We start from the raw sequence: 25,030 nt of genomic DNA, 5'->3' as shown, positions 1-25,030 counted from the left end.
GATCAACCCTTTCGTGCTACGTTTCCAGTGAAATCGTGCTCCTAAGGCAAATTTGATTAGATTTAAATGTATTGTCATTATACAGCAAGTACAGTACAACGAACATAAGATTGGCATCCAACCAGAGTGCAAATGTAATGGTAAAGTGCAACAGTAATATACAATGTAATGTACATGTGATTTTAAACTGGATATAAAATATATAAAGTTGCTTAAAAAAACACGAGACTCGTAGTTTGGAGGAGACGTGCGCCCGTCACGACAACCATTGTAAACCATAGAAAAAAAGGTGCAGGCGCGCTCACAAGTAGGGATGGGAATTGATAGGATTTTATCGATACGATTCCATTATCGATTCTGCTTATCGATTCGATTCTTTATCGATTCCCTTATCGATACCTGATCAATTTATAATTTAAATAAATAAATTGGAAATGCAACAGAACTACATTTACATTTACATTTAGTCATTTAGCTGACGCTTTTATCCAAAGCGACTTACAAGTTCTGTACGACAAGCCATCAGGAAGGGCACAACTCTTATCAGCTGAGCAACAATGTTCATCAAAGTGTTGAGTGCTACAGTGTAGGTTAGTTTATTAGGACAAGTGCATGACAGTACGGTTAGTTAGGGTTAGATATTTTTTTTTATTCAGATAATGGTTGAAGAAGTGCGTCTCACTGCAGAGCGTAGGGGTCTAAGCTGGTTAGAATAACAACATGCAACTTGACATTTCTGATTGTCATTTATTGTTGAGCCCCCATGTCAGAAAAATACAAAAACTGTAAAAAATAAAACATTAACTATAGCCTACACTTAAATAAAATAATGTATTTGAGATTCTCTTAAAATGTATTTATTTTTTTATTCTTAAACTAATTTAATCTATTGAATAACAGGTCGTTATTCCTCTGACTTCTGTCTCACACACACACACACACACACACACACACACCACACACACACAGAGCTCCCTCCCCGGGCCCCTGTCCTATAAGGTATTGGCTTGTGTTGCTACACGGACACATTTGTATGTTGCACCACCACGGTACTTCCTGGCTTACAGTGTACAGACTAGTAAACAAACACTCCGTCTCTTATTATATGTGAACTAAAGAGTACAAGGTTTACACAACAGCCCCCACCTGCTGTTTTATTGTATTTGTACCTGTACTATCCGCTGTCAGCTGTTTATCTCTCTTTGTGAGCTTGATTAAATAGCGTTAGCTCATTAGCTAGCGTTAGCTCCGCGGCTAATTTTAGCTCACCCTGAACTAAATCAATGACTAGGTTCTAAAGCATTCAAGTAGTTTTCACTGCACATAGAAGTAGCCAAACAGCGGGAGCATTTCGGGAGCATATTACCAAAACCCAGGCAATTTCGAGCCCTTAAGGAATCAAATAGAGTGCCATGGCTACATGCTAACGCTAACGTTATTGCGCAACTGTAGGAAAAACCTGGCAGCGATAAGGGAATCGAAAGTCACGGGAGCCACACGGTTCCAGGCATCGGCCAATTAGGAACCGGTTCCCAACAGGAACCGGTTTTCGATTCCCATCCCTACTCACAAGGGCATCCAATGTGATCACAGCCTAACCGTTGGTGTTAAAAACCAGACCTTCTGTAGTTTAAGACCCCCCTCCCCCCCCCTCTCTGAGTTCTGTTCCCCGCAGCTCTGTTCAGCCAATTGTTTCTGTTTACAGTCTATGTGTGCTTTACTACACCTCGCTGAGTCAGCTGGGGTTACGGTGTGGATCCTCCAGCCGCGCTTCTGTGCTGCTGTAGTTGCCACAACGCTCCCATCGGTCAATTCAAATCACCCGTCCAATCCCTCACACTTTACCTCCGCCGCGCCACCTGTTGCGCCCGCCTTCAATTCCACCGGAACACACGGTTTTGCCACGGAGTAGAAAATCCACTCCCCGCTGTTAAAGCCGAGGTCAGCAGAATGGGCTCAGGCTTTTACCTCTTTAGATGACTGGGAGATAGTGGGTCGCGGTGCAGGTAGGAGTGTTCAGCTGCTGGTGTCCCAGGTGGTTTTCACAGTCTTCCATGTTGAGGCAGGGAGGGTTACCTCCAGGGCTTTCCCCCTCCAGGGCTCCCCCCCCGGGGTGTTCAAACAGGATGGTGCTGTGAGGCCATGTCCAGACTAAGATGATTTTGGTCGTTTTAGGCAAAGTATTTCATCGTTTGCATCGTTCTGCCAGACGGAACTGCGTTCTGGCAGCCTGAAGACGGTACTTATTTTCCATAATTTAGTAAATAGTATTCCCATGGCATGGTGCTGGGCCAATGCTAACAACATTAGCAAAATAGCTAACCAACTGAGGTAAATGTTAAATACAGACAACTTATGCTACAATTACAGTGGTATCCTGAGGTAACGTTAGATACAGACAACGTTTGCTAGTCGAAAGGACTGGACACACACACGGACAAGTTAAACATCAATTAATTTATTACAACAGGTAGTTTGAGCTGCCTCCGGCCGCACCACCGGGCTATTATATTATATGTGGCTTTGAGCTCTCTCTCTCTCCTGCCGATTAAAATCCACAGCTCTTCCTCCTCCTCATCACCAGCTGCTGTGAAGCTGCACTCGCGCTGCGGTGTGTGTGTGTCTCTCCTATCCCCGTTGAAAACTAGCGTCGGCTCAAAACAAAAGCACAGAACCGGACACACAAGTTATCGAAAACAATGATCGACAACACTTCCAGCCGGTTTTCAAAATAAAAGAGCGAAAAACAGGAAAGGCATTTATTTTGTAAATTTTGGCACACACTTATTATCTTGAGACGTTTTCGTTTTTACGGAAACCTTTTTTTAAATGAAACGAAAACTACCAACATTTTCTTAGTCTGGACATGGCCTGAGTCTCTGTTAAGGGGTGGTCCAGAGGGGGGCTGTCTGGGACGGAAAACGAAAGCCTTTTGCTGTAATTTCCTGTAACTTTAATACACAATTCAATTTCAATAAAATAGCAAACGCAAGGGTGAGGGTAAATAAGTTATTTATTTAAGTAGTGTAAATTGTTGCACAATAGTTTAATGTTGAACACAAAAACACATGTGCGCGCACACACACACACACACAGAGGACCGAGCCTCACGTATTGGACAATGATGCGTCTGTTTCTAAGCTGGCCTCAAACTTCCACTGCAAAAAAAAAAAGAAATTGTAAAAAAAAAAACTACCAACATTTTCTTAGTCTGGACATGGCCTGAGTCTCTGTTAAGGGGTGGTCCAGAGGGGGGCTGTCTGGGACGGAAAACGAAAGCCTTTTGCTGTAATTTCCTGTAACTTTAATACACAATTCAATTTCAATAAAATAGCAAACGCAAGGGTGAGGGTAAATAAGTTATTTATTTAAGTAGTGTAAATTGTTGCACAATAGTTTAATGTTGAACACAAAAACACATGTGCGCGCACACACACACACACAGAGGACCGAGCCTCACGTATTGGACAATGATGCGTCTGTTTCTAAGCTGGCCTCAAACTTCCACTGCAAAAAAAAAAAGAAATTGTAAATATACATGGCAGTGCTTCTCTGTATCGGATTTTACTATTTGGGAAATTCTAATATTTCTAAATATTATCAATTCTATATATAAATGATAATTAATATATTTTATACTTTATTTAACCCTTTCACTACCACAATGCGGAAGGCTAACCCTTTACTATCACACTACAGACGGTCCTGCTGTCGTGTGGCAGTGACAGGGTTAACCTTCTGTATTGTCGCAGTGAAAGGGTTAACTCTGGTAGTGCGGCAGTGCAAGGGTTCATCACATTGTACATTGTATATTACTATCTCACTATACTGTTACATTTGCACTCTGGTTGGATGCCAAACCTCTTTTTGTTGTACTGTACTTGTGCTGTAGTGTATAATGACAATACATCTGAATCTAATCTAATTTCTCTGATACCGATATTCTATTTTAGTCCGGTATCGGACCGATATCCGATAACCAGTATCGGTGCATCCCTAGCTTTTTGACCCACCGTTTGATAGCTCTCCTTTTTCTTTCGTTAAAGACTCCAACTCTACACCCCTGTGTTTAAATCGTTGTCTCACCCCTGTGCTCTCCGTCTCTCCAGCCCTGCGTCCAGCAGCCCCCGCCCCTGCTTCACACCCCCCCCCTGGCTGTCTCTCACCGCGTGGCTGACGTAGGATGTCCCGGAGCCCCGACGAGCTGAAGGAAGACCCCATGGAGTGCCCGCTGTGTCTGGAGCCTCTGGAGGTCGACGACGTCAACTTCTTCCCCTGCACCTGCGGCTACCAGATCTGCCGCTTCTGCTGGCACCGCATCCGCACCGACGAGAACGGCCTCTGCCCCGCCTGCAGGAAGGTAACGATTAGAGATATCCCATATTTTCGGCCGATATATATTTTTTTATTTAACCTTTATTTACCCAGGCAAGTAAGAACTTAGTGTAGTGTTAATTCCACGAATTCCACAAGATATATGTAAGGGATAATGTATAGCTACGAGGTCATTGTCGCAAAATAATTGACCGACACGGAGTTTAGAACACTGAGGCGCCTCGCCGAGGTGTTTTAAACGTCAGTGAAGGTCAATTATTTTGCGACAATGACAGAGTATAGGCTATACATTATCCCGCTTATTACATGGCTAACTTACTAACAATATACCTAATTCATTTTACACCATCGACAAGACGAGATCAAATGCAGACTAAGGCTGAGCCCGAACGTTTGTTCGTTACGCTGACATTCTGACTTTAATTAATGGGTTTGAACGTTCTGTGAAAAAAAAATAAAGGAGGCGCACAGGGTTGAGGCGATGTGAAGAGGTCTGCCGGGCTGTAGCTGGATACTATTGTCTCAACCAGAGCTCTCAACCAATGCAATAGAACAATTTTGATTGACAGGCGATTCTGCCAATTACGTCACACCGCTTGCACCCGCCTCTGCTGTTGCCACCAATCGGCAAGCGTTTATTAGTTTTTTTTACTTCCGGCAATGCCGCCATTGATCTGCTTGCGAGAAGCACAACAGACTTACCGTAGCTAATACGTTAGCTCCCCGCCGAGAACGTAGATGAGGATGACCAAACGAGGCATAATGATTTTACTGCAACGAATGTTATAATAAAACAAAGCCTTTCTATACATGTGTCTGATTGAAAACTTTATTAACAGACTGCAGAATGGGTACAACTCAGGGCTCTTATGAGCAACGGAAGGACGAGTAATGTTTGCTACTTGCTATGTTTGGGTAAATAATATGCTGATGTTATTGAACGTGTAACTCTAACTATATAACATTTTAAAAAATAAAACGTTCGAACGTTCGTTCGATAAACCCTGGCGAACGTTCGAACCCTAAAAACAGGGTTCGGGGACAGCCTTAATGCAGACGCAGTTGTTCTGTGGCTCTGTCAGCCCAAATAAAGTGATTATTATTATCGCCGGCAGCCGGCAGGTGTGTCTGATTGCACTGAAACAGTGTGTGTCAGTGGGCTTGATTGCTCCAGCACATTTCATACAAAAAATTGCAGTTCAAAGTGCTTCACAGCAGTAAAAAAAGACAGGCGTAAGATGAGCACAAAATTGGCAGATCGATGCATAAAGTATATAAAACAAGCGTGAAATGGATAGCAGCACAATGGTAAGGTGAGACTGCTACAACACTGGGGCTGGGAAATGATTACATTTAGGGATGTTAAAACTATTAACACGTTGATTGCATGATGGTGACAGTGGCTCAGGAGGTAGTGGTATTAACTCTCTGTAATAAATTCTTTTTATTCAAGTTTCATTTATTTTTTTATTTTTTTTTGTATCCCTTTCTCTGATTTTTCTCTGTTTTCTCCCCGTCCCAATTTAGTCGTTGTGCCAAACAAAACACAAAATCGACTAGACTGCAGTGCTTTCTCCTTGCAGCCTTTTCCTCATGTCAGTCTTTTACATTAAGAACCCCCCACATAAATATATATATATATTATAATTATAATTTTTTTTTTTTTTTTATATATTATTTTTAATGGTCTAGTTCATAGCAGCGGTGGTCCTAATTCAGCAGCCGCGCAGCACCGCATATAGGGGAAACTGTTGTTGTAACACACCACACAAAATAAATTGCATGAGCATGTATTTAAATATCAACGTTATCTGGCCATAAATATTATCAAACTCCTCTGACCTCGTTTGGTCTTTCCAAGAGACGGGACAGTAATATATATATTTGTGGAAAAGGCTCCCTCTTGTCTAGCATATTACACTCTTATACTAAACATGTAAAGGTACTGAAATTTGGTACCGGTTGATCATCTAGCATGAATCGGTACTTGGTAGTACCGATGTAATTCAGTCGGTACGCTTAAAAGTACCGGGTTTGGTAGCCAACCCTAGTTGACGACAGTTTGTTGTCATTAGCAACGATAAGATAGTGGTGACCTAACTCGGCCTTAAGACAACACTTCACACTTGTTGCTTTGGCGCGCGCCTACAATATGCTATGAAATATGCTGTTCAGGGGATGTCTCGTCAGTCATCGCTTTCCTGGGCCCCATTCCTCATACATGGCTTAACTAGTCCTGCGTAATGACGTCTGCAGTATCAGATTATCTTGCTAATTTGCATCTGGCTAACTCTTGATTAGACAAGTGTGGATTCGATCATCCCGGATAATACCACGTTCCCCGGGGTGGGGTCCTTTCCAATTCAAGTAAACAGGCTAAATTAAGAGTGCACCGACCCTTTGAGCGGAAACAAATTGAAAATTTATTTTAGTTCAATGCAAGCTTGCAAGTTAAGTTGGCGTGCATCTGGGATGAATGGAACCGCATTAATTAGCAGTTACTCACAGTGCCGAAGCACTTTCTTTCTATAAATCCACGATCCCGTAACCGATGTTGCGCGCACACGGGAGATGACACAGTCAGGGGTGAAATCATATATAAAGTCTTTCACCTCTGATGAAAGCACTGTAACGTTATCTTCATCAAGTAATATTACCAAGCCAACACTGGGCTAACCATGAGGCTAAATTCGTCCATGATTGATGAACAAACACACTCTTTTAACTCTGGAAGGGCATCAATATTTTTACCGGCACCTACATTGAGAGGGGACCCTATTAACTGTTACACTGCTACGCGGCATGCTGGGTACAGCTCTCTAGCTAGCCAGGTAGCATAACTGGCATAATAGACTAGAATAAGTCTGTTAGCAGCTGTGGGAGAACAGAAAAGAAAGACGAAGAAAGAAAGAGTGGAGATGTTACATTGTAGCAACGTTTTGCACGTTTGCCATGTTTCACTAAGCTCACGCATTTCAAGCATCAGTGATGTAACGTTCAGATTCAGAATGAATGCTTTTGTTCCCAGATATACGCTAGCCTAGCTTGCTTTTTTCAATGTCACGTTCGCTATTAAGTAAAAACGAAATAATTTCTCTCCAATCTGGAGGGAGAACCCGAGAGAGTTTGACTTATTTCAAGAAATCTTGCCAAACCAGATTAGTTTATTGCACTGGCAGATTATGTGACTTGTTTCAAGCACATATTTGCTTAAAACTAACTACTTCTATGTCTTATTTTTGTCAGACCATATTTGCAGTGTGGAGTTCTCTCTCCTGATTGGATAAATTGTAAACAGGATACCAGGACATTTATTTTGTGTTTACTGCAGAGTGGAGGAACTGAGAGACCCATGTTACTGACCAGACAGACACTCTATATCAGTGATGGCTGTTTACTGCAGAGTGGAGGGACTGGGAGACCCATGTTACTGACTAAACACACTATATCAGTGATGGCTGTCGGAATGTAGAGCTATTATTTTAACATGTAGACCAGTTATTTTAACACATTCGGGGCCATTGGGGGCCGTCTAATCTCACGCTAAACGGCCAGCATTTCAAAACAGACTTGCATTGTATGTGAGGCTGTTTGTAGAGCTAAATCTATACTTTATAGTATTGCTATCTGTCCATTCTCATTGTCAATTGAGACCATAAACCGTCCCTTCAAAATGGCTTAAAGAAATAATTTTTTCATCAATACTTTTATTTTATAGTCTCGTGAATATAAGCGTTATATGGGGTTTGGACTAGTATATTTCCTGGAAGGCGAGATACAGGGCGCTAAGCTAATAACATTAAATCGAACAGTGTTTCGGCACTACAGAAGCTGGAGCTAAAACGCAAAATGTATATTGTCGGTATTCATGGTCCACCATGAATGTATGAAGGGGGGGGGGGGGGGCGGGGGACGTCGTTTCTGATTATTGATTACCAATAACCACGTTAGCCTCAGTAGCCACATTTGCTGATCAGCTGGTTGGCTAACAAAGCAAGGCCTGATCAGCGTGTAATTTATGTGAAAAAGAACTTACCGTGGGCCAGTTGGATCCCCAAAAGGATTTCCCAGTTATCAATCGCCATTTCTGGTAGATCGATATGTCCATTGGCTGAAGATATATTCCTTTACTGCATAGTGAATTCGGCGTCGCAAAAGGTATTCCAAGCTACAGGCTACACATATAGAATCCAGCTAACTGGAAACTCCATTGAAAGTAAAAAAAAAAAAAAGCCACCGTTCTGCCACAGGGAACACTGCATTATCGAGACAGCGCCCCTAAGAGGATCTGGCCGGTAATGCACTTTTCAGAATTCGAAGAGTGGGGTAAATCTGCAGTGCTGCTTGGTGACATTGAGTAGGTTATTAAAATGGAATAAAAGCCAAAACAACTGTGACTGCCTATGTGCTCAACAAACATTAGCTAGTCCTTCTCTATTTCATCATCTCACTCATCAATGTTACTGTGGAAAAGAGGAGGCATGATTTGGCCTCATCTAAACATTATCTGCATTTATTCATTATCTCTAAAGAAAGGTTGTTCTTTCTTTAGCTTTTAGATCAAATCTATCCAATTGATTATAATCCTATTTAAAACTAGCTTTATGTGACTTATAACGTGTACATTAAAGCAACATACAAGTGATCTGAGATAGTTGTAATTTACTGTAACTGAGATGATAGTTGTGTCATGCATCTATATTTAGGATTTTCATACTCACCGGAAAAAGTTGTTGTGCTGACATCGTCTTCATAGTTCAGTTCAGTTATTAAATAATCTTTATTAATAACAGATACTACACGTGGGTTTCATACACCCTTCGCCTCGGGCATATTAAACGTTATGTTCGCCCATGGATAGTTTCATATCAAAATCATAACTTCATGGCGCACATCGCGATGACGTCATCGCTTCAAGCGACGTTCACGCGTTCTCATTCACCTAGGAAATAACGCTTTGCAATCCATGCAGTACTTTTCCGCGGGCTCTCAATAGCCTGGAATTCACCTAAAACCAGCGTTTTGTAACTGAATGAACGAGCCTGTGCATATGTGAAACGTAAACAAACAGAAACGATAAAACTATACTTCCCAAATGGTCGTTCACGTGGGCCGGTTTTGTTGGTTCCGGAAATCACTATCCTAGTTTGTCGTGTGAGTTGCACCCCAATGTTATTCTCTGTATAACGTTAACTCGTCGCCCAATGCTCGGCGCGCTATCAGCCGGTTCTTGACTCAATAAAGCAACGCGACGGGTCCTATAATATTGTGCACATACAAACAAGACTTAAACAGACAAACAAACAATAATACATATTTAGTTAACGTGTGTGTATACCTGGTCTGTATCGGATCGCTGATCGTTTAATCGTCCAGCATCTGCTGCGATAAGGCTTGATTACCCTCGGTTTAACTATACATCGTTATTAAGGCATAACGACCGACCCTGAACTTCGAAATTTAACAGCGCTATATTAGATTTGAATATACCGTTTAATCACACTCACAGCCCCTTCAACCCGAGACTAATGTCCCGTTTAATGTACATTCACGTACTACCGGGACGTCGCATAGTCAGCTTCCCGCTATCTGTAGTGATCAATTGGTTCACCTAATCCGAATACATCGTTTTCAGGAATGGAAGAGGTCGTGGGCTTAGTTTGAGGTTGAAACTATGAATATTATGACGTTACTCTGGTAAATCTGATTATGATTTTATCAGCTCTCGGTCCTACTTCCCGCCTTTTTGCAGAGGAATCGCAGAACGTTTCTAACAGAGTAGCGTTTTCCAAGGATATCATGTCTAATAAGCCCACGTATCTTACCTTGTTGCCTATATTTCAGTCTGCACCAGCTAGACTAGGGTTAGCAATCCAACAACCTTATGGTGTGCCCTAACTTTCGGTTGGCAACAGCTCAATCCGGGAATAGCACTACAACCCATCCTCTCAGAACCGCCTGATAAGGACCCGGGTACACGCGTTTCCCCGGTAACGATTCTCAATACAGATCAGATATATTATTACACGCTATTCTTACTCAGCCATGATCTCAATATTTGACAACATTCCGTAACATTCACCTGGCACAGAGAAAAGCGGGAAGGTTTTAATTCCTTGCCATACATTTTGGTCGACCAGTCTATTATACTCACTTTTCTCTGTATAGATGAAACAATACAGCACGCCGGGAGGACGCAAAGAGTCCGTCACAAGTTCGTAGACGCCAATTGTGGGATATTCGTGGATATCCTGAAGAAGAATGTTCTCAGTCAACCGAGGTTCAGTTAATAACAAAGGTTTATTAACCAAACAGATAGAAATATACATAGTACATAGAGAGAATGGCTGAGGCTCTCGCCCCAGGTGATCAGCTGAATTGACCCAGGTAAAGAGACCTGGAATGTTGTTGGGAGGAGCATTATATAGTTAAAAGGGGGGGAGGTGGTCCCATTTGATAGGTCAAATGGGGAGGGGGGGGGGCACAGGATTGGGGAGGGAGGGGAATGTCTTTACATGAGTGAGGGCATTATATTATTCCACACAACCTTGCCACGGACATGTCCGTGGTTGGCCCTTTAAGCATGGCGCCGAAACACGGACATATCCGTGGTCGGGCGGGAATGTGTTGACAACAAAATGCCACTTACAGCACCTTTTTTAATGGAAGAGTATGAGGAATGAAAGTAATCCATATTGTGAAATATGAAACTGCCGAAGCAGTGACCGCTTTCTGACAACAAGCGCTGCTTGACAGATATTTGCTGCTGATCTAAATACATAATAAAACTCTTAACTTTGCAGGCTAATTATATTAATAGTGATTTGATGATCTATTGGCACTTATCTGAGCATGGGCAGGAATTTGTAGAAATTGTGTTTTGTGGATGGGGTAGGATCAAATGTACCTGATAATCAGGCAGAATTGCATTGTAAAAGTCATTCTGAAAAGCAGGCAGGACTATGGCGATTGCATGGATCAAATCTAATCCGCTGACTAAACCTGCCTTTTTGTAGGTTTGAGCCGAAGGAGTTGTTGCTCTGGTAACACAGGTTAGGCTAGAAATGTAAGTTTGCTTCAAGGAACATAAAATCCCGGACTCATGTCAAACTATCAACAATCTTATCCAGCTAAGTCACCTTATGATCATACGAGGAGCGGGGCTCTGATGTGCCCGTCGGAGGGATCAGGAGGCTCGCTTTTGAAGTTTCGGAGGGCGGTTAGGGTCAAAAGGGGTAATGTGATTAAAGAATCTTATGCATCTAGGTTTTCCAAAATGAATGTGTTAATACTGATGGCCCTGAACTCAATGTTTTTCTTTCAGTGGGTTCACACTTCTCTAGTCTAAATGAATGATAAGCAACTAGGAGTTCAAGTTTTGTTTAATTTGTCACATATTGTGTGATCAAATGTACATTATAGTGAAATGCTTGGTTCTGTATGACCATCCTGAGATTGTGCTTCATAAAACGTCAAAAGACCAAACAATATACAAAACTAAAATGTACAAAATGCAAAAACAAGAGAAGAGGTATTCATAAAATGTGGTGTCCGGTACCGGTACGAGAATGACATCACGCCATAAATCCATCTCTACAGAATGCATGAATTAATGTTGCGTTTTTTCCCTCAAATGTAGCCAAGAGTAAAGACTATTGTTGTGAAGGGCCAGATTAAACCGAATATATATATTTATTATATATATATATTTAATTGTATTTGTATATTCTCTAATATTCCCTGATATCCCTTGTATATTCCTTGTACAATATGCATTGAATATCCATTCTAGCCTACTGAACATCCCATAATAGTCTCCATTCTACTATTGGTCGAGACCTTGGTGCCAGGCTGCCATACCCCCCAGACCCAGTTCAAACGTACCGCTCAACATGTACGAACAAGTCCTAGTTCCGCGTAGGAATCTGGCTACCGCACCACTAATGGGACTATTTGTTCATAGTGCGTATATATACTGCGCTACTAAAGTAGGACTTCCTTTTCAGTCCAGTTTCTTACCCTCCAATAGAGTGACAGACGTAAAGCCTCCCCGCGACGCCACGTGTGGGAGTAAGGCCAAGTTCGGCCTACCATCGGTATTGAGACATCGTGTATATTAATATTTGAATAGTCATATTTGGCACTATATCGTCGAGTTGGACGTAGTCTATTAAGCTAATAATAGTCTGTTAATATATAGTGCTTCGTGCGGTGAGAATACTACCGTAGTCAGCACCCCATCGTTTCGGGCAGAAAACTGGCTGTTTATCCAGGATGATCGACCCCATGTGAGATTGCACCCGAGGAGCCCCAGAGCCGACGAGCGAGTGGACCTGTATACCGGATTATTCTACCGACGACAGCCCGCCTTCCCAGGCACGGATTATGCTTTGTATACGTTGATTATTCCATGGATAAAGACCCCCGACACTGCCGTGTGTTGGAACCCCCCCCCCCCTGGGAGGACGCAAGGTGAGGAGACGCTCTGCAAGACGAGGTCGCTTCACGTCTCTCCTCCGTGGACCGGAGGACGCCGGCCCACAAAGAGTCCATCTGCTTTCATCTGTGGTCCAAGGATCGCCGGCGCATTGAACGGCACTACAGTGGGTTCACCTGGGATACCCTTGGCCGGATGTGGCAGCCGGACTCTACCCCCCCCCCTTCCTACTCCTGTCGGCTTACAAGCGACCGGATTAACCCCCTCTAGTGTATCCAGTCTATAATCATTAAAGTATCATTGCTGTTATTCCTTAACTATTCCAGGTCGTATATGTACCACCTGCGCCTTCAGAGATTGGACATTCTCTATTGATATACCGACGAATACTCTTGCCATAAAAGTGCATACTAATTCCCATTCATAAATGTGATTGATTTGATTAAGTGCTTGCTCTACACACCATCGCTGTGTAGAAATAAAGACCTATTTCTAATTCGTACATTTGTGTTGGATCCGTTTCATCTACGTGACGGTGTTCATCATAATATATTTATGCCGAGTACTGGGTGGCCGAATATTAAGTACAAAGGTAGTGGTAGTAAGTATCATATCTAGTAATACAGTCAGGGAATTGTACCCCTCAGTTACAATTGGTCCTTCGAGCCGGATGGTAATTAGTGTAATATTAATATAGTGTTATTAATATTGAAATGGCCTATGATGAACACTCCACGAAACGATCCTCCTAACCAACGCCCGCAGCGCGAACGACGGCTCCCTCAGTACTTAGAGGCTTACGCTGTCAGTCAACAACCTAGTCTTCTACTAACAGTAAACGCGGTAAAACTAGAAAGTAAAAGTATGTCTAACCCCAACGCCCAGACTACCCCGACCATAGAGGCCCCTACGGGTTCTAATGTAACTGACCAAGTTCACGGTGGGGACCAGTGGGAACCAGACATGACTTCACACCCCGCCAGTACTGAAGAAGTAGTCCCCGATGAGTCCCGGGAGGAATACAACGCTACCGAGAGAGAACTCGGCACGGAAGAAGACGGGGAGAGCACCGTGGAGATAGACCTCCAAGGCTCCGCAAGGAGTACCCCGAGGGAAGGCTCCCCTATACAACCGCCTTCTCCCAGCGAGGCAGAGAGGACCCTACAGCAGGCCTTCCTCATCAGCCTGAACGCCGCTGCTGAACGCGACCGACTGCAGATCCAGCAGCGGAGCGAAGAAGAGCATATACGTCTAGAAATAAGACGCATTCAGAGGGAAGAGAATGTGGCCCGAGACCGAGCAGACAGCCAGCGAGCAGCTGCTGGTGCTCTACGGGACGCAGAGCGCGACAGACAGCAAGCGCAACTAATAGAACAGCTGATCAGACGGACAACACCCTCTCCCTCCGCCAGAGGCTCCAGGAACTCGTCTAGACACACCTCCAGGGCGGCATCCCCTAGCCGAGTAAACAACCCTGAACTTGACCAACAGACGAGGTCTATACCCCCCACAGACCACCTCCCCCCACCGGTCCAAGCGAGACCTAGCAACCGGGACGGAGCAGCATATCCTGTGGAGAGGCTAAACCAGAGACTACAAGCACTGGATGACCTAACTGAATACGAAGAGGAAGAGGAGGAGAACCACGCCCGACGACAGCACAGTACTCTACCGGACCAGGAGGTCCGGTACAGCCCAGGCTATACTCCCGCGGAGCTGCGCTACAGACCCCCGACTCTATACACGGGTGAGCACGACGCACGACCCGCACCGAGGAACAGCACCTGGACAAGCGGGCCATGGTACACTGCCGGTACCAGCCCATACCAAGGAGCGGGAGGAGACTCGCCTAGGAGGCCTCTCCCCCAACGCTCGCCGATGTATCCACAGTCAGCGTCATACATTGGCACGCCTATGGTACCCGACTTCACCCAAGAGAACCGGGCCCAGTATACAGAACTCCGCATGTGTCTGGAGACCATGTTGGTGGATGTATTGGATGAACGCCATAAATACGCCATCCTACTGAAGCACTTAAAGGTACCCCGCGGACATAATATAGCGCTCGCCTACGCGACTTCCACCACCCCATACACAGCAGCGCTGGTAGCATTGGACCAGAGGTATGGGCGCATATGGGATTACGTGATCCAGGAGATCCGACACATCGACCGCTTACCCCCAGCAATAGACAATCGAGCACTGGACGACCTGTCCATCAGAGTGCAGTCCCTGGTAGGGATGTTGGGAGCGCAGAGAGAGAAGGGGAGGCATGAACTTTACACCAACTCAAATGTGGAAAGGATCTTGGAGAAGCTGCCGCCCGCTCGACAGGAGCGTTTTAGGCGGCAGAGAGACCACCGAGACCCGAATGGCCCCGAACCGAACCTCCTCGATCTAGCAGACTTCCTGGCGAGAGAAGTCAGCAGCCTACGGCTAGATACATTCGGACGGAGCACCCCTGGCTCCAGAGAAGGAACCAGACGACTAAATGATGGAAGAAGATCGGTGACTGTGATGCACCAATCGGAGTCAGTATCGAGCAGCAGGAGCCACAGTACCCCCTCCAGAACGGAGAAGTGGAAGATAGTGTGCCCCTACTGTGAGAAAGAACACTGGCTAGCGCAATGTGACTCCTTCCCCAAGCTGAACGCGGAGGAAGCAAGTCAATGGATAAAGTCCAACAAGCGCTGTTTTCGCTGTGCGCGCTCACACATGGCAGCCGAATGCCGCTTAAAGAAAAGGTGCACCAAGTGCGATGGAGCCCATCTGGACATACTTCACGACAGTAACAGACGGCGCCCTTCACCCGCACCATCCAGCAGCAAAGCGAGCGTCATGTACATCGATCCCGCCAGCAGCAGTGGAGCCCGAGTACTCCTAAAAGTAGTGCGTGTGACACTAAGCTACCAGAATAAAGTCCTGGACACTTACGCCGTCCTCGATGACGGGTCAGAGAAGACCCTGCTGCTCGCCTCCGCTGCGGCCCAGCTAGGGCTGCGGGGAAGCGAAACCCAAATGACAATTCGGACAATAAGACGAGATTTGAAGACGATAAAGGGCGAGAATGTCTCATTCTCTATCGCAGCAAGCGGCCAGCCTGAGCGACGGTACCAGATTACAGACGCTTTCACCAGCCAAGAAATAGGACTGTCGCGGTACACATACCCCGTCGCCAAGCTGATGGAGAAATATGTACATCTGCGCAAGTTACCGATCCCGCTCATAGACAATGCTATGCCGACCCTGTTGATAGGCTCCGACCATGCAGACCTCATTGTCCCGATAGACCGGGTTCATACCGGACCCCGAGGCTGTCCTGCAGCAGTCGAGACCCGTTTGGGATGGACTCTCCAAGGCCCGCTCGCCAAATCTCTCAACCGAAGTACAGCCACTAGATGTCTCCACTCCCGAGTCACAGAGGGAGAAACCGCACTCCTGCAACACGTAGAGCGGTTATGGACCTTGGAACAAATGCCCTTTAAGAACGGAAAGAAAGACATTCGCTCTAAAGATGACATTTACGCCATTCACCTCCTCGAGACAGGGACCAAGAGAGTCCCGGTCAACGGCGTGTTGAGATACGCCACGCCACTCCTGCGGCGAGAAGGAATGCCTACTTTCCACGCCAAGACAGACGCCACAGAACGGTACCTGCTGAACACGGAGCGGCGCTTAGCCAAGAACCCCGCCCAAGAGAGTGTATACCGCGCTGAGATTGAGAAGCTCATCACAGCGGGACACGTCACAAAGATGGACATTAAAGAGGCTGACCAGACCACTGAATCGTGGTACGTGCCTCACCACAAGGTCCATCACAACGGTAAAGACCGCATAGTATTTAACTGCAGCTACCAGATCGGATCCCAAAATCTGAATAAAGAGTTACTGCCCGGTCCCACACTCGGCCCCTCCCTACTCGGCGTTCTACTCCGCTTCCGCCAGGAAAAGGTGGCCATCAGCGGGGACATTAAAGGAATGTTCCTGCAGGTGAGATTAGTAGAGGAGGACAAGCCCCTGTTACGGTTCCTATGGAGAGAGAAGCCAGGAGATGAGCACCCAGCCATCTACCAATGGGAAGTCCTCCCCTTCGGAACGACGTGCAGCCCCTGCTGTGCTACCTTTGCACTACAGAAACATGTAGCAGAGGACCCAGCAGCGGACGAAGAGGTCCGACACAGCGTAAAGAACAGCTTCTACGTAGACAACTGTCTACAAAGCCTTTCAACCCAGGAAGAAGCCGAGGCTCTCCTGATTAAACTCCGCGCCTCATTGATCAAAGGCGGCTTTGATCTCAGGCAGTGGGCCAGCAGCGATCCGCAAGTACTGCGCAGCCTCTCCTCCGAGGACAAGGCAGCCAGCAGCGAGACCTGGATGGCTACAATCCCGGGAGAAGCCCAGGAGATGACCCTGGGATTGGTGTGGCGATTCAAAACAGATTCGCTTCACTACAGACACAAGCCCCTGACTACGGAGCAGGGAAGGCCGGCGGCGGCGCCGACCACCAGACGGAGTGTGTACACAACACTCGCCCGACAATATGACCCGCTAGGATGTATTCTACCGTACACCACCAGGGCAAAAATGATTGTACGAGCATTGTGGGACAAGGACCAGGGCTGGGACGACCCCATTCCAGCAGCTAACTACGAGGAAGCAGAATTGCTCCTACTGCAGCGAGCCCAGAGAGACTCGTTCCCCGATGAATTGGCCTGTCTACAGGGAGGAAAGCCCGTCCCATCCGACAGCAGATTAATTCATCTGGCCCCCGAGAGCGACGCTCATACCCTCATCAGAGTGGGTGGTCGCCTACGCAGAGCCCCCAATCTACCGGATGACATTAAATACCCGATCGTATTGAACAGCCGACACAAGGTCACAGAGCTGATTATAAAGAAATACGATGAGGATGTACATCACGCAGGAGCAGAAAGAGTCTTCGCGGAAATCAGACGTCGTTACTGGATCCTACAAAGAAGAGAGGCGGTACGACGCTTCCAGCGAACATGTCTAGACTGCCGCAAGTGGCGCGCGCAGCCCAGCATACCAAGGATGGCTGACCTTCCTCCATGTCGCCTCCGAATCGGTGACAAGCCATTCCACTCAACGGGTATGGACTGCTTTGGCCCGCTGCACATAAAGAAAGGAAGAGGAACCGAGAAGCGGTGGGGTATTGTATTCAAATGCATGACCACCAGAGCGATACACATCGAGCTTCTCCCGACCATGAGCACAGACTCATTCCTTATGGCCTTCCGTAGATTCACATCACGGAAAGGAAGACCGTCTACCCTATTGTCCGATCATGGGACAAACTTCAAAGGCGGCGAAAGAGAGCTGAGAGAGAGCTTCCAAGCTATGGGCCCAGAACTTAAGACCCACCTCGCTCCAGCACAGGTTGATTTCCAATTCAACCCCCCAAACGCACCCCACTTCGGTGGCACTTGGGAACGAGAAGTGCGCTCCATAAAGACAGCCCTGTACGCAGTACTTGGGGCCCAGACTGTGGCGGAAGAAGTCCTAATGACAGTCCTCACGGAGATTGAGGGAGTACTTAACTCGAAGCCCCTCGGATATGTCTCCAGTGATGTGGCGGATATCGACCCAGTTACCCCCAACACACTCCTGATGGGGCGGCTAGATCCTGCATTACCCCAGACAATGTACCGGCCTGAAGAAGCGAACGGCCGACGAATGTGGAGGTACAGCCAAGTATTAGCCGACAAGTTTTGGAGCAGTTTCCTACTGCACTACCTACCGTCTCTACAGACCCGCCAGAAGTGGGTAAAGGAGAGAGACAATTTGACAGAAGGAACAGTCGTCATGATTATTGATCAATCACTGCCCAGAGCTATGTGGCCGGCCGGCCGCGTAAGCAAAGTGATCACCGGTGCCGACGGCAAGGTCCGAGCAGCTGAAGTGCTTGTCCAGGGTCGCACTTACACCCGTCCCGTGGCGAGGCTCATAGAACTGCCCCGACTCCCAGACACAATCGATGATGACCATGACCCTATAACCCTATGACTTTGTGAAGTTGACTGACCCCTACAGCAAACCCTTATGTGTAAATAGACAACGCGATTAATCTGTCTCTGCTTAACTGATTAGGTCTGGGACCAATCAGGGGGTGGCTGTTGTGAAGGGCCAGATTAAACCGAATATATATATTTATTATATATATATATTTAATTGTATTTGTATATTCTCTAATATTCCCTGATATCCCTTGTATATTCCTTGTACAATATGCATTGAATATCCATTCTAGCCTACTGAACATCCCATAATAGTCTCCATTCTACTATTGGTCGAGACCTTGGTGCCAGGCTGCCATACCCCCCAGACCCAGTTCAAACGTACCGCTCAACATGTACGAACAAGTCCTAGTTCCGCGTAGGAATCTGGCTACCGCACCACTAATGGGACTATTTGTTCATAGTGCGTATATATACTGCGCTACTAAAGTAGGACTTCCTTTTCAGTCCAGTTTCTTACCCTCCAATAGAGTGACAGACGTAAAGCCTCCCCGCGACGCCACGTGTGGGAGTAAGGCCAAGTTCGGCCTACCATCGGTATTGAGACATTGTGTATATTAATATTTGAATAGTCATATTTGGCACTATATCGTCGAGTTGGACGTAGTCTATTAAGCTAATAATAGTCTGTTAATATATAGTGCTTCGTGCGGTGAGAATACTACCGTAGTCAGCACCCCATCGTTTCGGGCAGAAAACTGGCTGTTTATCCAGGATGATCGACCCCATGTGAGATTGCACCCGAGGAGCCCCAGAGCCGACGAGCGAGTGGACCTGTATACCGGATTATTCTACCGACGACAGCCCGCCTTCCCAGGCACGGATTATGCTTTGTATACGTTGATTATTCCATGGATAAAGACCCCCGACACTGCCGTGTGTTGGAACCCCCCCCCCTGGAGAGGACGCAAGGTGAGGAGACGCTCTGCAAGACGAGGTCGCTTCACGTCTCTCCTCCGTGGACCGGAGGACGCCGGCCCACAAAGAGTCCATCTGCTTTCATCTGTGGTCCAAGGATCGCCGGCGCATTGAACGGCACTACAGTGGGTTCACCTGGGATACCCTTGGCCGGATGTGGCAGCCGGACTCTACCCCCCCCCCCTTCCTACTCCTGTCGGCTTACAAGCGACCGGATTAACCCCCTCTAGTGTATCCAGTCTATAATCATTAAAGTATCATTGCTGTTATTCCTTAACTATTCCAGGTCGTATATGTACCACCTGCGCCTTCAGAGATTGGACATTCTCTATTGATATACCGACGAATACTCTTGCCATAAAAGTGCATACTAATTCCCATTCATAAATGTGATTGATTTGATTAAGTGCTTGCTCTACACACCATCGCTGTGTAGAAATAAAGACCTATTTCTAATTCGTACATTTGTGTTGGATCCGTTTCATCTATGTGACAGTGTTCATCATAATATATTTATGCCGAGTACTGGGTGGCCGAATATTAAGTACAAAGGTAGTGGTAGTAAGTATCATATCTAGTAATACAGTCAGGGAATTGTACCCCTCAGTTACAACTATCTTCCACTTAGATATGTATTTTTAGGCCCTATTTTCTGAAAATCCGCCTAAAAATACATACCTAAGTAAATGGAAGATTGCTCCACTTTTACAAGGACCATTTGCATGTTCTTGGTATCTAGGGACATCTATGAATCTCATGGAATGTATTCCCAGTGTCAGAAATATTGTTTGTTACTAAGCTTGAGTAAATTGTGATATAATAATATAGGTTTCAGGCGAGCAGCTGCGAGATTTGCACATACGCTGCACAAAACACACTTTATCTCACAATCTAAAAAAACAGCCTGGATTATTTTGAAACGGGGCGATGTTTACCGTGCTATAGCGCACAAACGAAGATGTAGAAATGAACAGTTTCGTCCCTGTTGTACTATAAATATTGCCTGTCAAATGAGCCATAGCTATAATAGAATAGATGATGGGTCCGCAAACATCGTGAAAATGGTCAATAACGCTGGCGCCAGGGAGTAAAGATCGGAAAACAGCGTGGCAGTCAATGAGTTAATGTCATCATAATCACCAAATGACCAAATCAAATTCCTTGTATGTGTCAACTACTTGGCAATAAAGACCTTTCTGATTATCTGAGGACCCCCTTGGACCTTCTCAAAGACCCCCAGTTTAGGAGCCACTGATTGGTCTAACTCTGTGGTTCTCAAACTATGGGTCGCGACCCAAAGTGGGGTCGTGGGTAGGTGACAGTGGGGTCACCCATTGGCAAGTCGATTATATATATTTCTTTATCTTCTGGCAACATATTTTGGCTAAATATGCCTTGTTTTATAAATGTGTATTGGTAACATAGTGCTGTAATACAATTTTCTAATAAATATGCATGATCAAGTTCAACAACGTGTGCTTTTATTTTCATATTCCTTAATTCCACCTTGAAATTACGCGATACATTAAGTGTGGGGTTGCCAAAAGAAATCCTAAATAAAATGGGGTTGTGGTATAAAAAAGTTTGAGAACCCCTATGTCTAACTTATTGGTCTTTCTCTCACCCCCCTCTCTCTCTCTACACCTCGCCCTCTCTCTCTCTCGCTCTCTCGCTCTCTCTCTCTCTCTCTCTCTCTCTCTCGCTCTCTCGCTCTCTCGCTCTCCCACCCCCACAGCCCTACCCAGAGGACCCTGCGGTCTACAAGCCTCTGTCACAGGAGGAGCTGCAGAGGATAAAGAACGAGAAGAAGCAGAAGCAGAACGAGAAGAAGCAAAAGATCACGGAGAACCGCAAGCACCTGGCCAGCGTGCGCGTGGTCCAGAGGAACCTGGTGTTCGTGGTGGGGCTGTCGCAGAGGCTGGCCGACCCCGAGGTCAGAGGGCACACACAATAATAATAATAATAAATTCAATTTGTACCGCACTTTATATTTGTGAGAATCTCAAAGTGCTACAGGAGATAAAGATAAAAAGTTAAATGAATAAAACAATTAAAATGAATAAAACAACCAATGAAATGGAAGAACATAAAAATAAAATAAAATTAATAGAGTAAAAGTAAAAGAAAAATTCAGGCAAAAGCCTTGTTAAAAAGAAACGTTTTTAGGCCCCTTTTAAAAGCCTCGACAGACTGTGGTGCTCTCAGGTGGATGGGGAGAGCATTCCACAGTCAGGGTGCGGCAGAGCAGAAGGCTCGATCGCCCATAGTGTGCAGCTTAGTCCTGGGGGCTTTGAAGAGGTAGGCTGTGCCGGAGCGGAGGGAGTGTGAGGAGGACTGGGGGGTGAGGAGTTCCTTGAGGTAGGCAGGGGCACCACCGTGTACGCACTGGTGAGTGAGGAGGGAGACCTTGTACTCGATCCTGTGTTCCACGGGGAGCCAGTGAAGTGATCTGAGGGTGGGGGTGATATTTGCGCATACACGCTCACGCACTCACGTCCTCATTCCCCGTGCACTGTATTACATTAGATTCAAATGTATTGTCATCACACACAGCACAAGTACAGTAGAACGGAAGCAAGTTTGGCATCCAACCAGAGTGCAAATGTAACAGTAAAGTGCAACAGCATTGTACAGGTGATTAAACTGGGTATAAAATATACTAGGGGTGTAACGACTCGACCCCACTTCGATTCGATTACGATTCTTCAGGCAACGATTCAATATTCATTTGACTTCGATTTGATGTGATTTCTACCTTAGGATCGATGCATTGTTACACACCCCTAAAATATACACATTAGTGCTAATCAGATGTATGTCAATGTATATCAGTGATTAGGGCTGCAACTAACGATTTTTTCGATTAGTCGACTAATCTAACGATTATTTCTGTCACACCCTCCATTTCTGCTTCCTGTGGGCGCGGCTCCTTTTCCGAGCTCCAGTGCATGTTTTACCTCACATGCTCAAGTCTGCACAACTGTGAATGTCACCCTGTTGTCCAACATGATTCCATAAAATAATGACTCATGAAACATTTGAATTTGGATCTTAAGCTACTTGCTTAATCAAATGTATTTTAATAACAAATACAATAATCAATCATAATGAAAACAAATTAAAGTGCAAGTTTAAATGTAAAGATAATGTGCAAATAATGTATTATGTAGCAGCCTCTGCCCCAGCGCCGCGGTTCTGATGGGGCTGTTATTAACCTGGTCCAGGAGGGTGAGTGACGTGGATCCTCTCACTAGGCTCCACCATCTCCAACAGCTGTAGGGGAGAGGAGAGGAGGATGAGTCAGATCAGACAGACTTATAGGTCTTTTGTTTGCTGTGTGTGAGTGAGAGGAGCTGTGTGTATGTGTCTTTATCTCTTTATTGCCTGCACTTTAGCCCAAAAAGTTCAACTTTTTTCAACTGAGAAAAAAAGCAACCTAGAGACCATGGCGCTATACAGCAGTGATGCGCGATATATCGGCCGATATGGCATTTTTATTTTATTTTTATTTTTTTAACACATTGGTATCGGTCTGATATCAAGATAGGGCCGATATAATTTTTATTTTTTTATATACATGTTTTGGCCTTAAATTGTTTCAAAATATTCTTTTGAAACAATAGTCATTTCTGAAAATAACTTTAACAAATAAAGCGTTTTGTTATTTGCAGAAACCATGGTCATCGAAGATATCCCCCAAGGGAAAATAAAAAAAACATTTGTTCAAAATAAATTAAGCGTTTTGGAAAATAGCTCTTTATTTGATTATCATAAAAGTGTTTTCTATACACGACATCGGTAAATATCGGTATCTGCCAGAACAGCAATATTAATATCGGTTATCGGTATCTGCCACAATTTTCACATTGGTTCATCACTACTATACAGGCAATGAATGACGTTGGCACTGGCTATCTTAACTTAACCAGTCTGCAATAATACGACACGCCGTGCTAATTCACGGAGCTGTAAACACCGGTAGCCTAGCCCAGTGGTTCCCAAACTTTTCAGGCCGGGACCCAGAAAATAAGGCATCAGAGAGCCGCGGCCCAATGCACATCGTCAGGCTTTTTTTTTTTTTTCTTTTTTTGCCATGTGACCAAATATTTAAGCCAAATATCACTTCAATCCTATTAAGTTAGTTCAAGTTAGTTATTCATTTATATGTGCTATTTATGAGAGGGCTAACTTGTTGCAAAATAATAATGATAATAATAATAGCCTCATTAAAATACTATTGTTGCTTCAGTTGTTTTCAGCGTTTTATGTGCATAATCTGTTATTTAGTTTGAAATGTTCGTTGAAATAAGTAGATTTTTCGTTTTTGTTTATTTATTAAGTTAATATAAAACCATATAGTCACATTTTAGAATACAATAGAATATAATTTTAGAATACAACTAGAAACACTGTCCTGGCCTGCTTCTAAGTTCAGTAGCCTGACAATTTTTTTTTCTTTTTTCTTTTCTTTTTTTTATGGAAATCATCTCGCGGCCCTCCCGTGGCTGCTCGCGGCCCACCTTTGGGTCGCGACCCCAACTTTGGGAACCACTGGCCTAGCCAAGCTCCAGTGTGCTCTAGTAGGCTGTAAGCTCGGCGCTGTGTTTAGCTAACGTTACATACAGCTTGTTGGTGGACAGGGACACGCAGCGTCAACTTATTAACTGAAATAGCGTTCGCTTAGCAAGCATTATCCATGAGACATTGTTTTCCAACATGTAAGCTAATGTAAGCTAATGTAAACATTACAATACTAACTAGCTAAAACTTACCCATGATCTGAAATAGCTGTCATCACGGTTCCAGGGTGTTTCAGCTGTAAGTTAGTGCTGCTGCTTTCTTCTTCTTTGTTGTTAGTACACAGAATGCAGTCATGGCAGACAATGAAAATGATACTGCCCCAGCACTTCCTGTAGTGCATTGCAGGTACAAATGAACATTTGCGCAGTTTTGAAGGAACGTTGCCAGCCCTGTTTTAATAAAAAAAATATATATACAACGCATCGACGCAAAAATTCTGCGTTGACGAGTTTTTATGATCGACGTCGTCAATTATGTCGACTAATCGTTGCAGCCCTATCAGTGATACAGGTATAAAGACAGTATGGTAGTAGTAATACTGGCCAGCAGCGTAACTAGTAAGAGAAGGTATGTATAGATATAGTATTTACTGCCGAGCAGGAGGGACTGGGAGACCCACGTTACCGACCAAACACACTATGAAGAGCTATTTAACTCTTTATTTATACAAAAGAAAAACCACTTACAGCATCTTTTAATAAGTAGAGGCACAGAGTGCTCTAGG

The 25,030-nt window shown here is 45.0% G+C and overlaps 1 protein-coding gene across 2 annotated transcripts in view; it reads left to right on the top strand.

Moving 5' to 3' along the window:
* The window catches only part of cnot4b (CCR4-NOT transcription complex, subunit 4b), a 139,072-nt gene that overhangs the window by 52,959 nt on the left and 61,083 nt on the right, over positions 1 to 25,030 (top strand). For both annotated transcript variants that reach the window (XM_084330029.1, XM_084330030.1), the window contains exons 2-3: positions 4,110 to 4,360; positions 21,461 to 21,658. In XM_084330029.1, the coding sequence (XP_084186155.1) occupies positions 4,184 to 4,360; positions 21,461 to 21,658 (375 nt within the window). In that variant the 5' untranslated portion in view covers positions 4,110 to 4,183. The remainder of the gene's footprint in view (positions 1 to 4,109; positions 4,361 to 21,460; positions 21,659 to 25,030) is intronic.

Source organism: Notolepis coatsorum, assembly GCF_963971535.1.
Source record: "Notolepis coatsorum genome assembly, chromosome: 15".
Taxonomy (NCBI): Eukaryota; Metazoa; Chordata; class Actinopteri; order Aulopiformes; family Paralepididae; genus Notolepis; species Notolepis coatsorum.
This window is presented reverse-complemented; position numbering and strand designations above follow the sequence as displayed.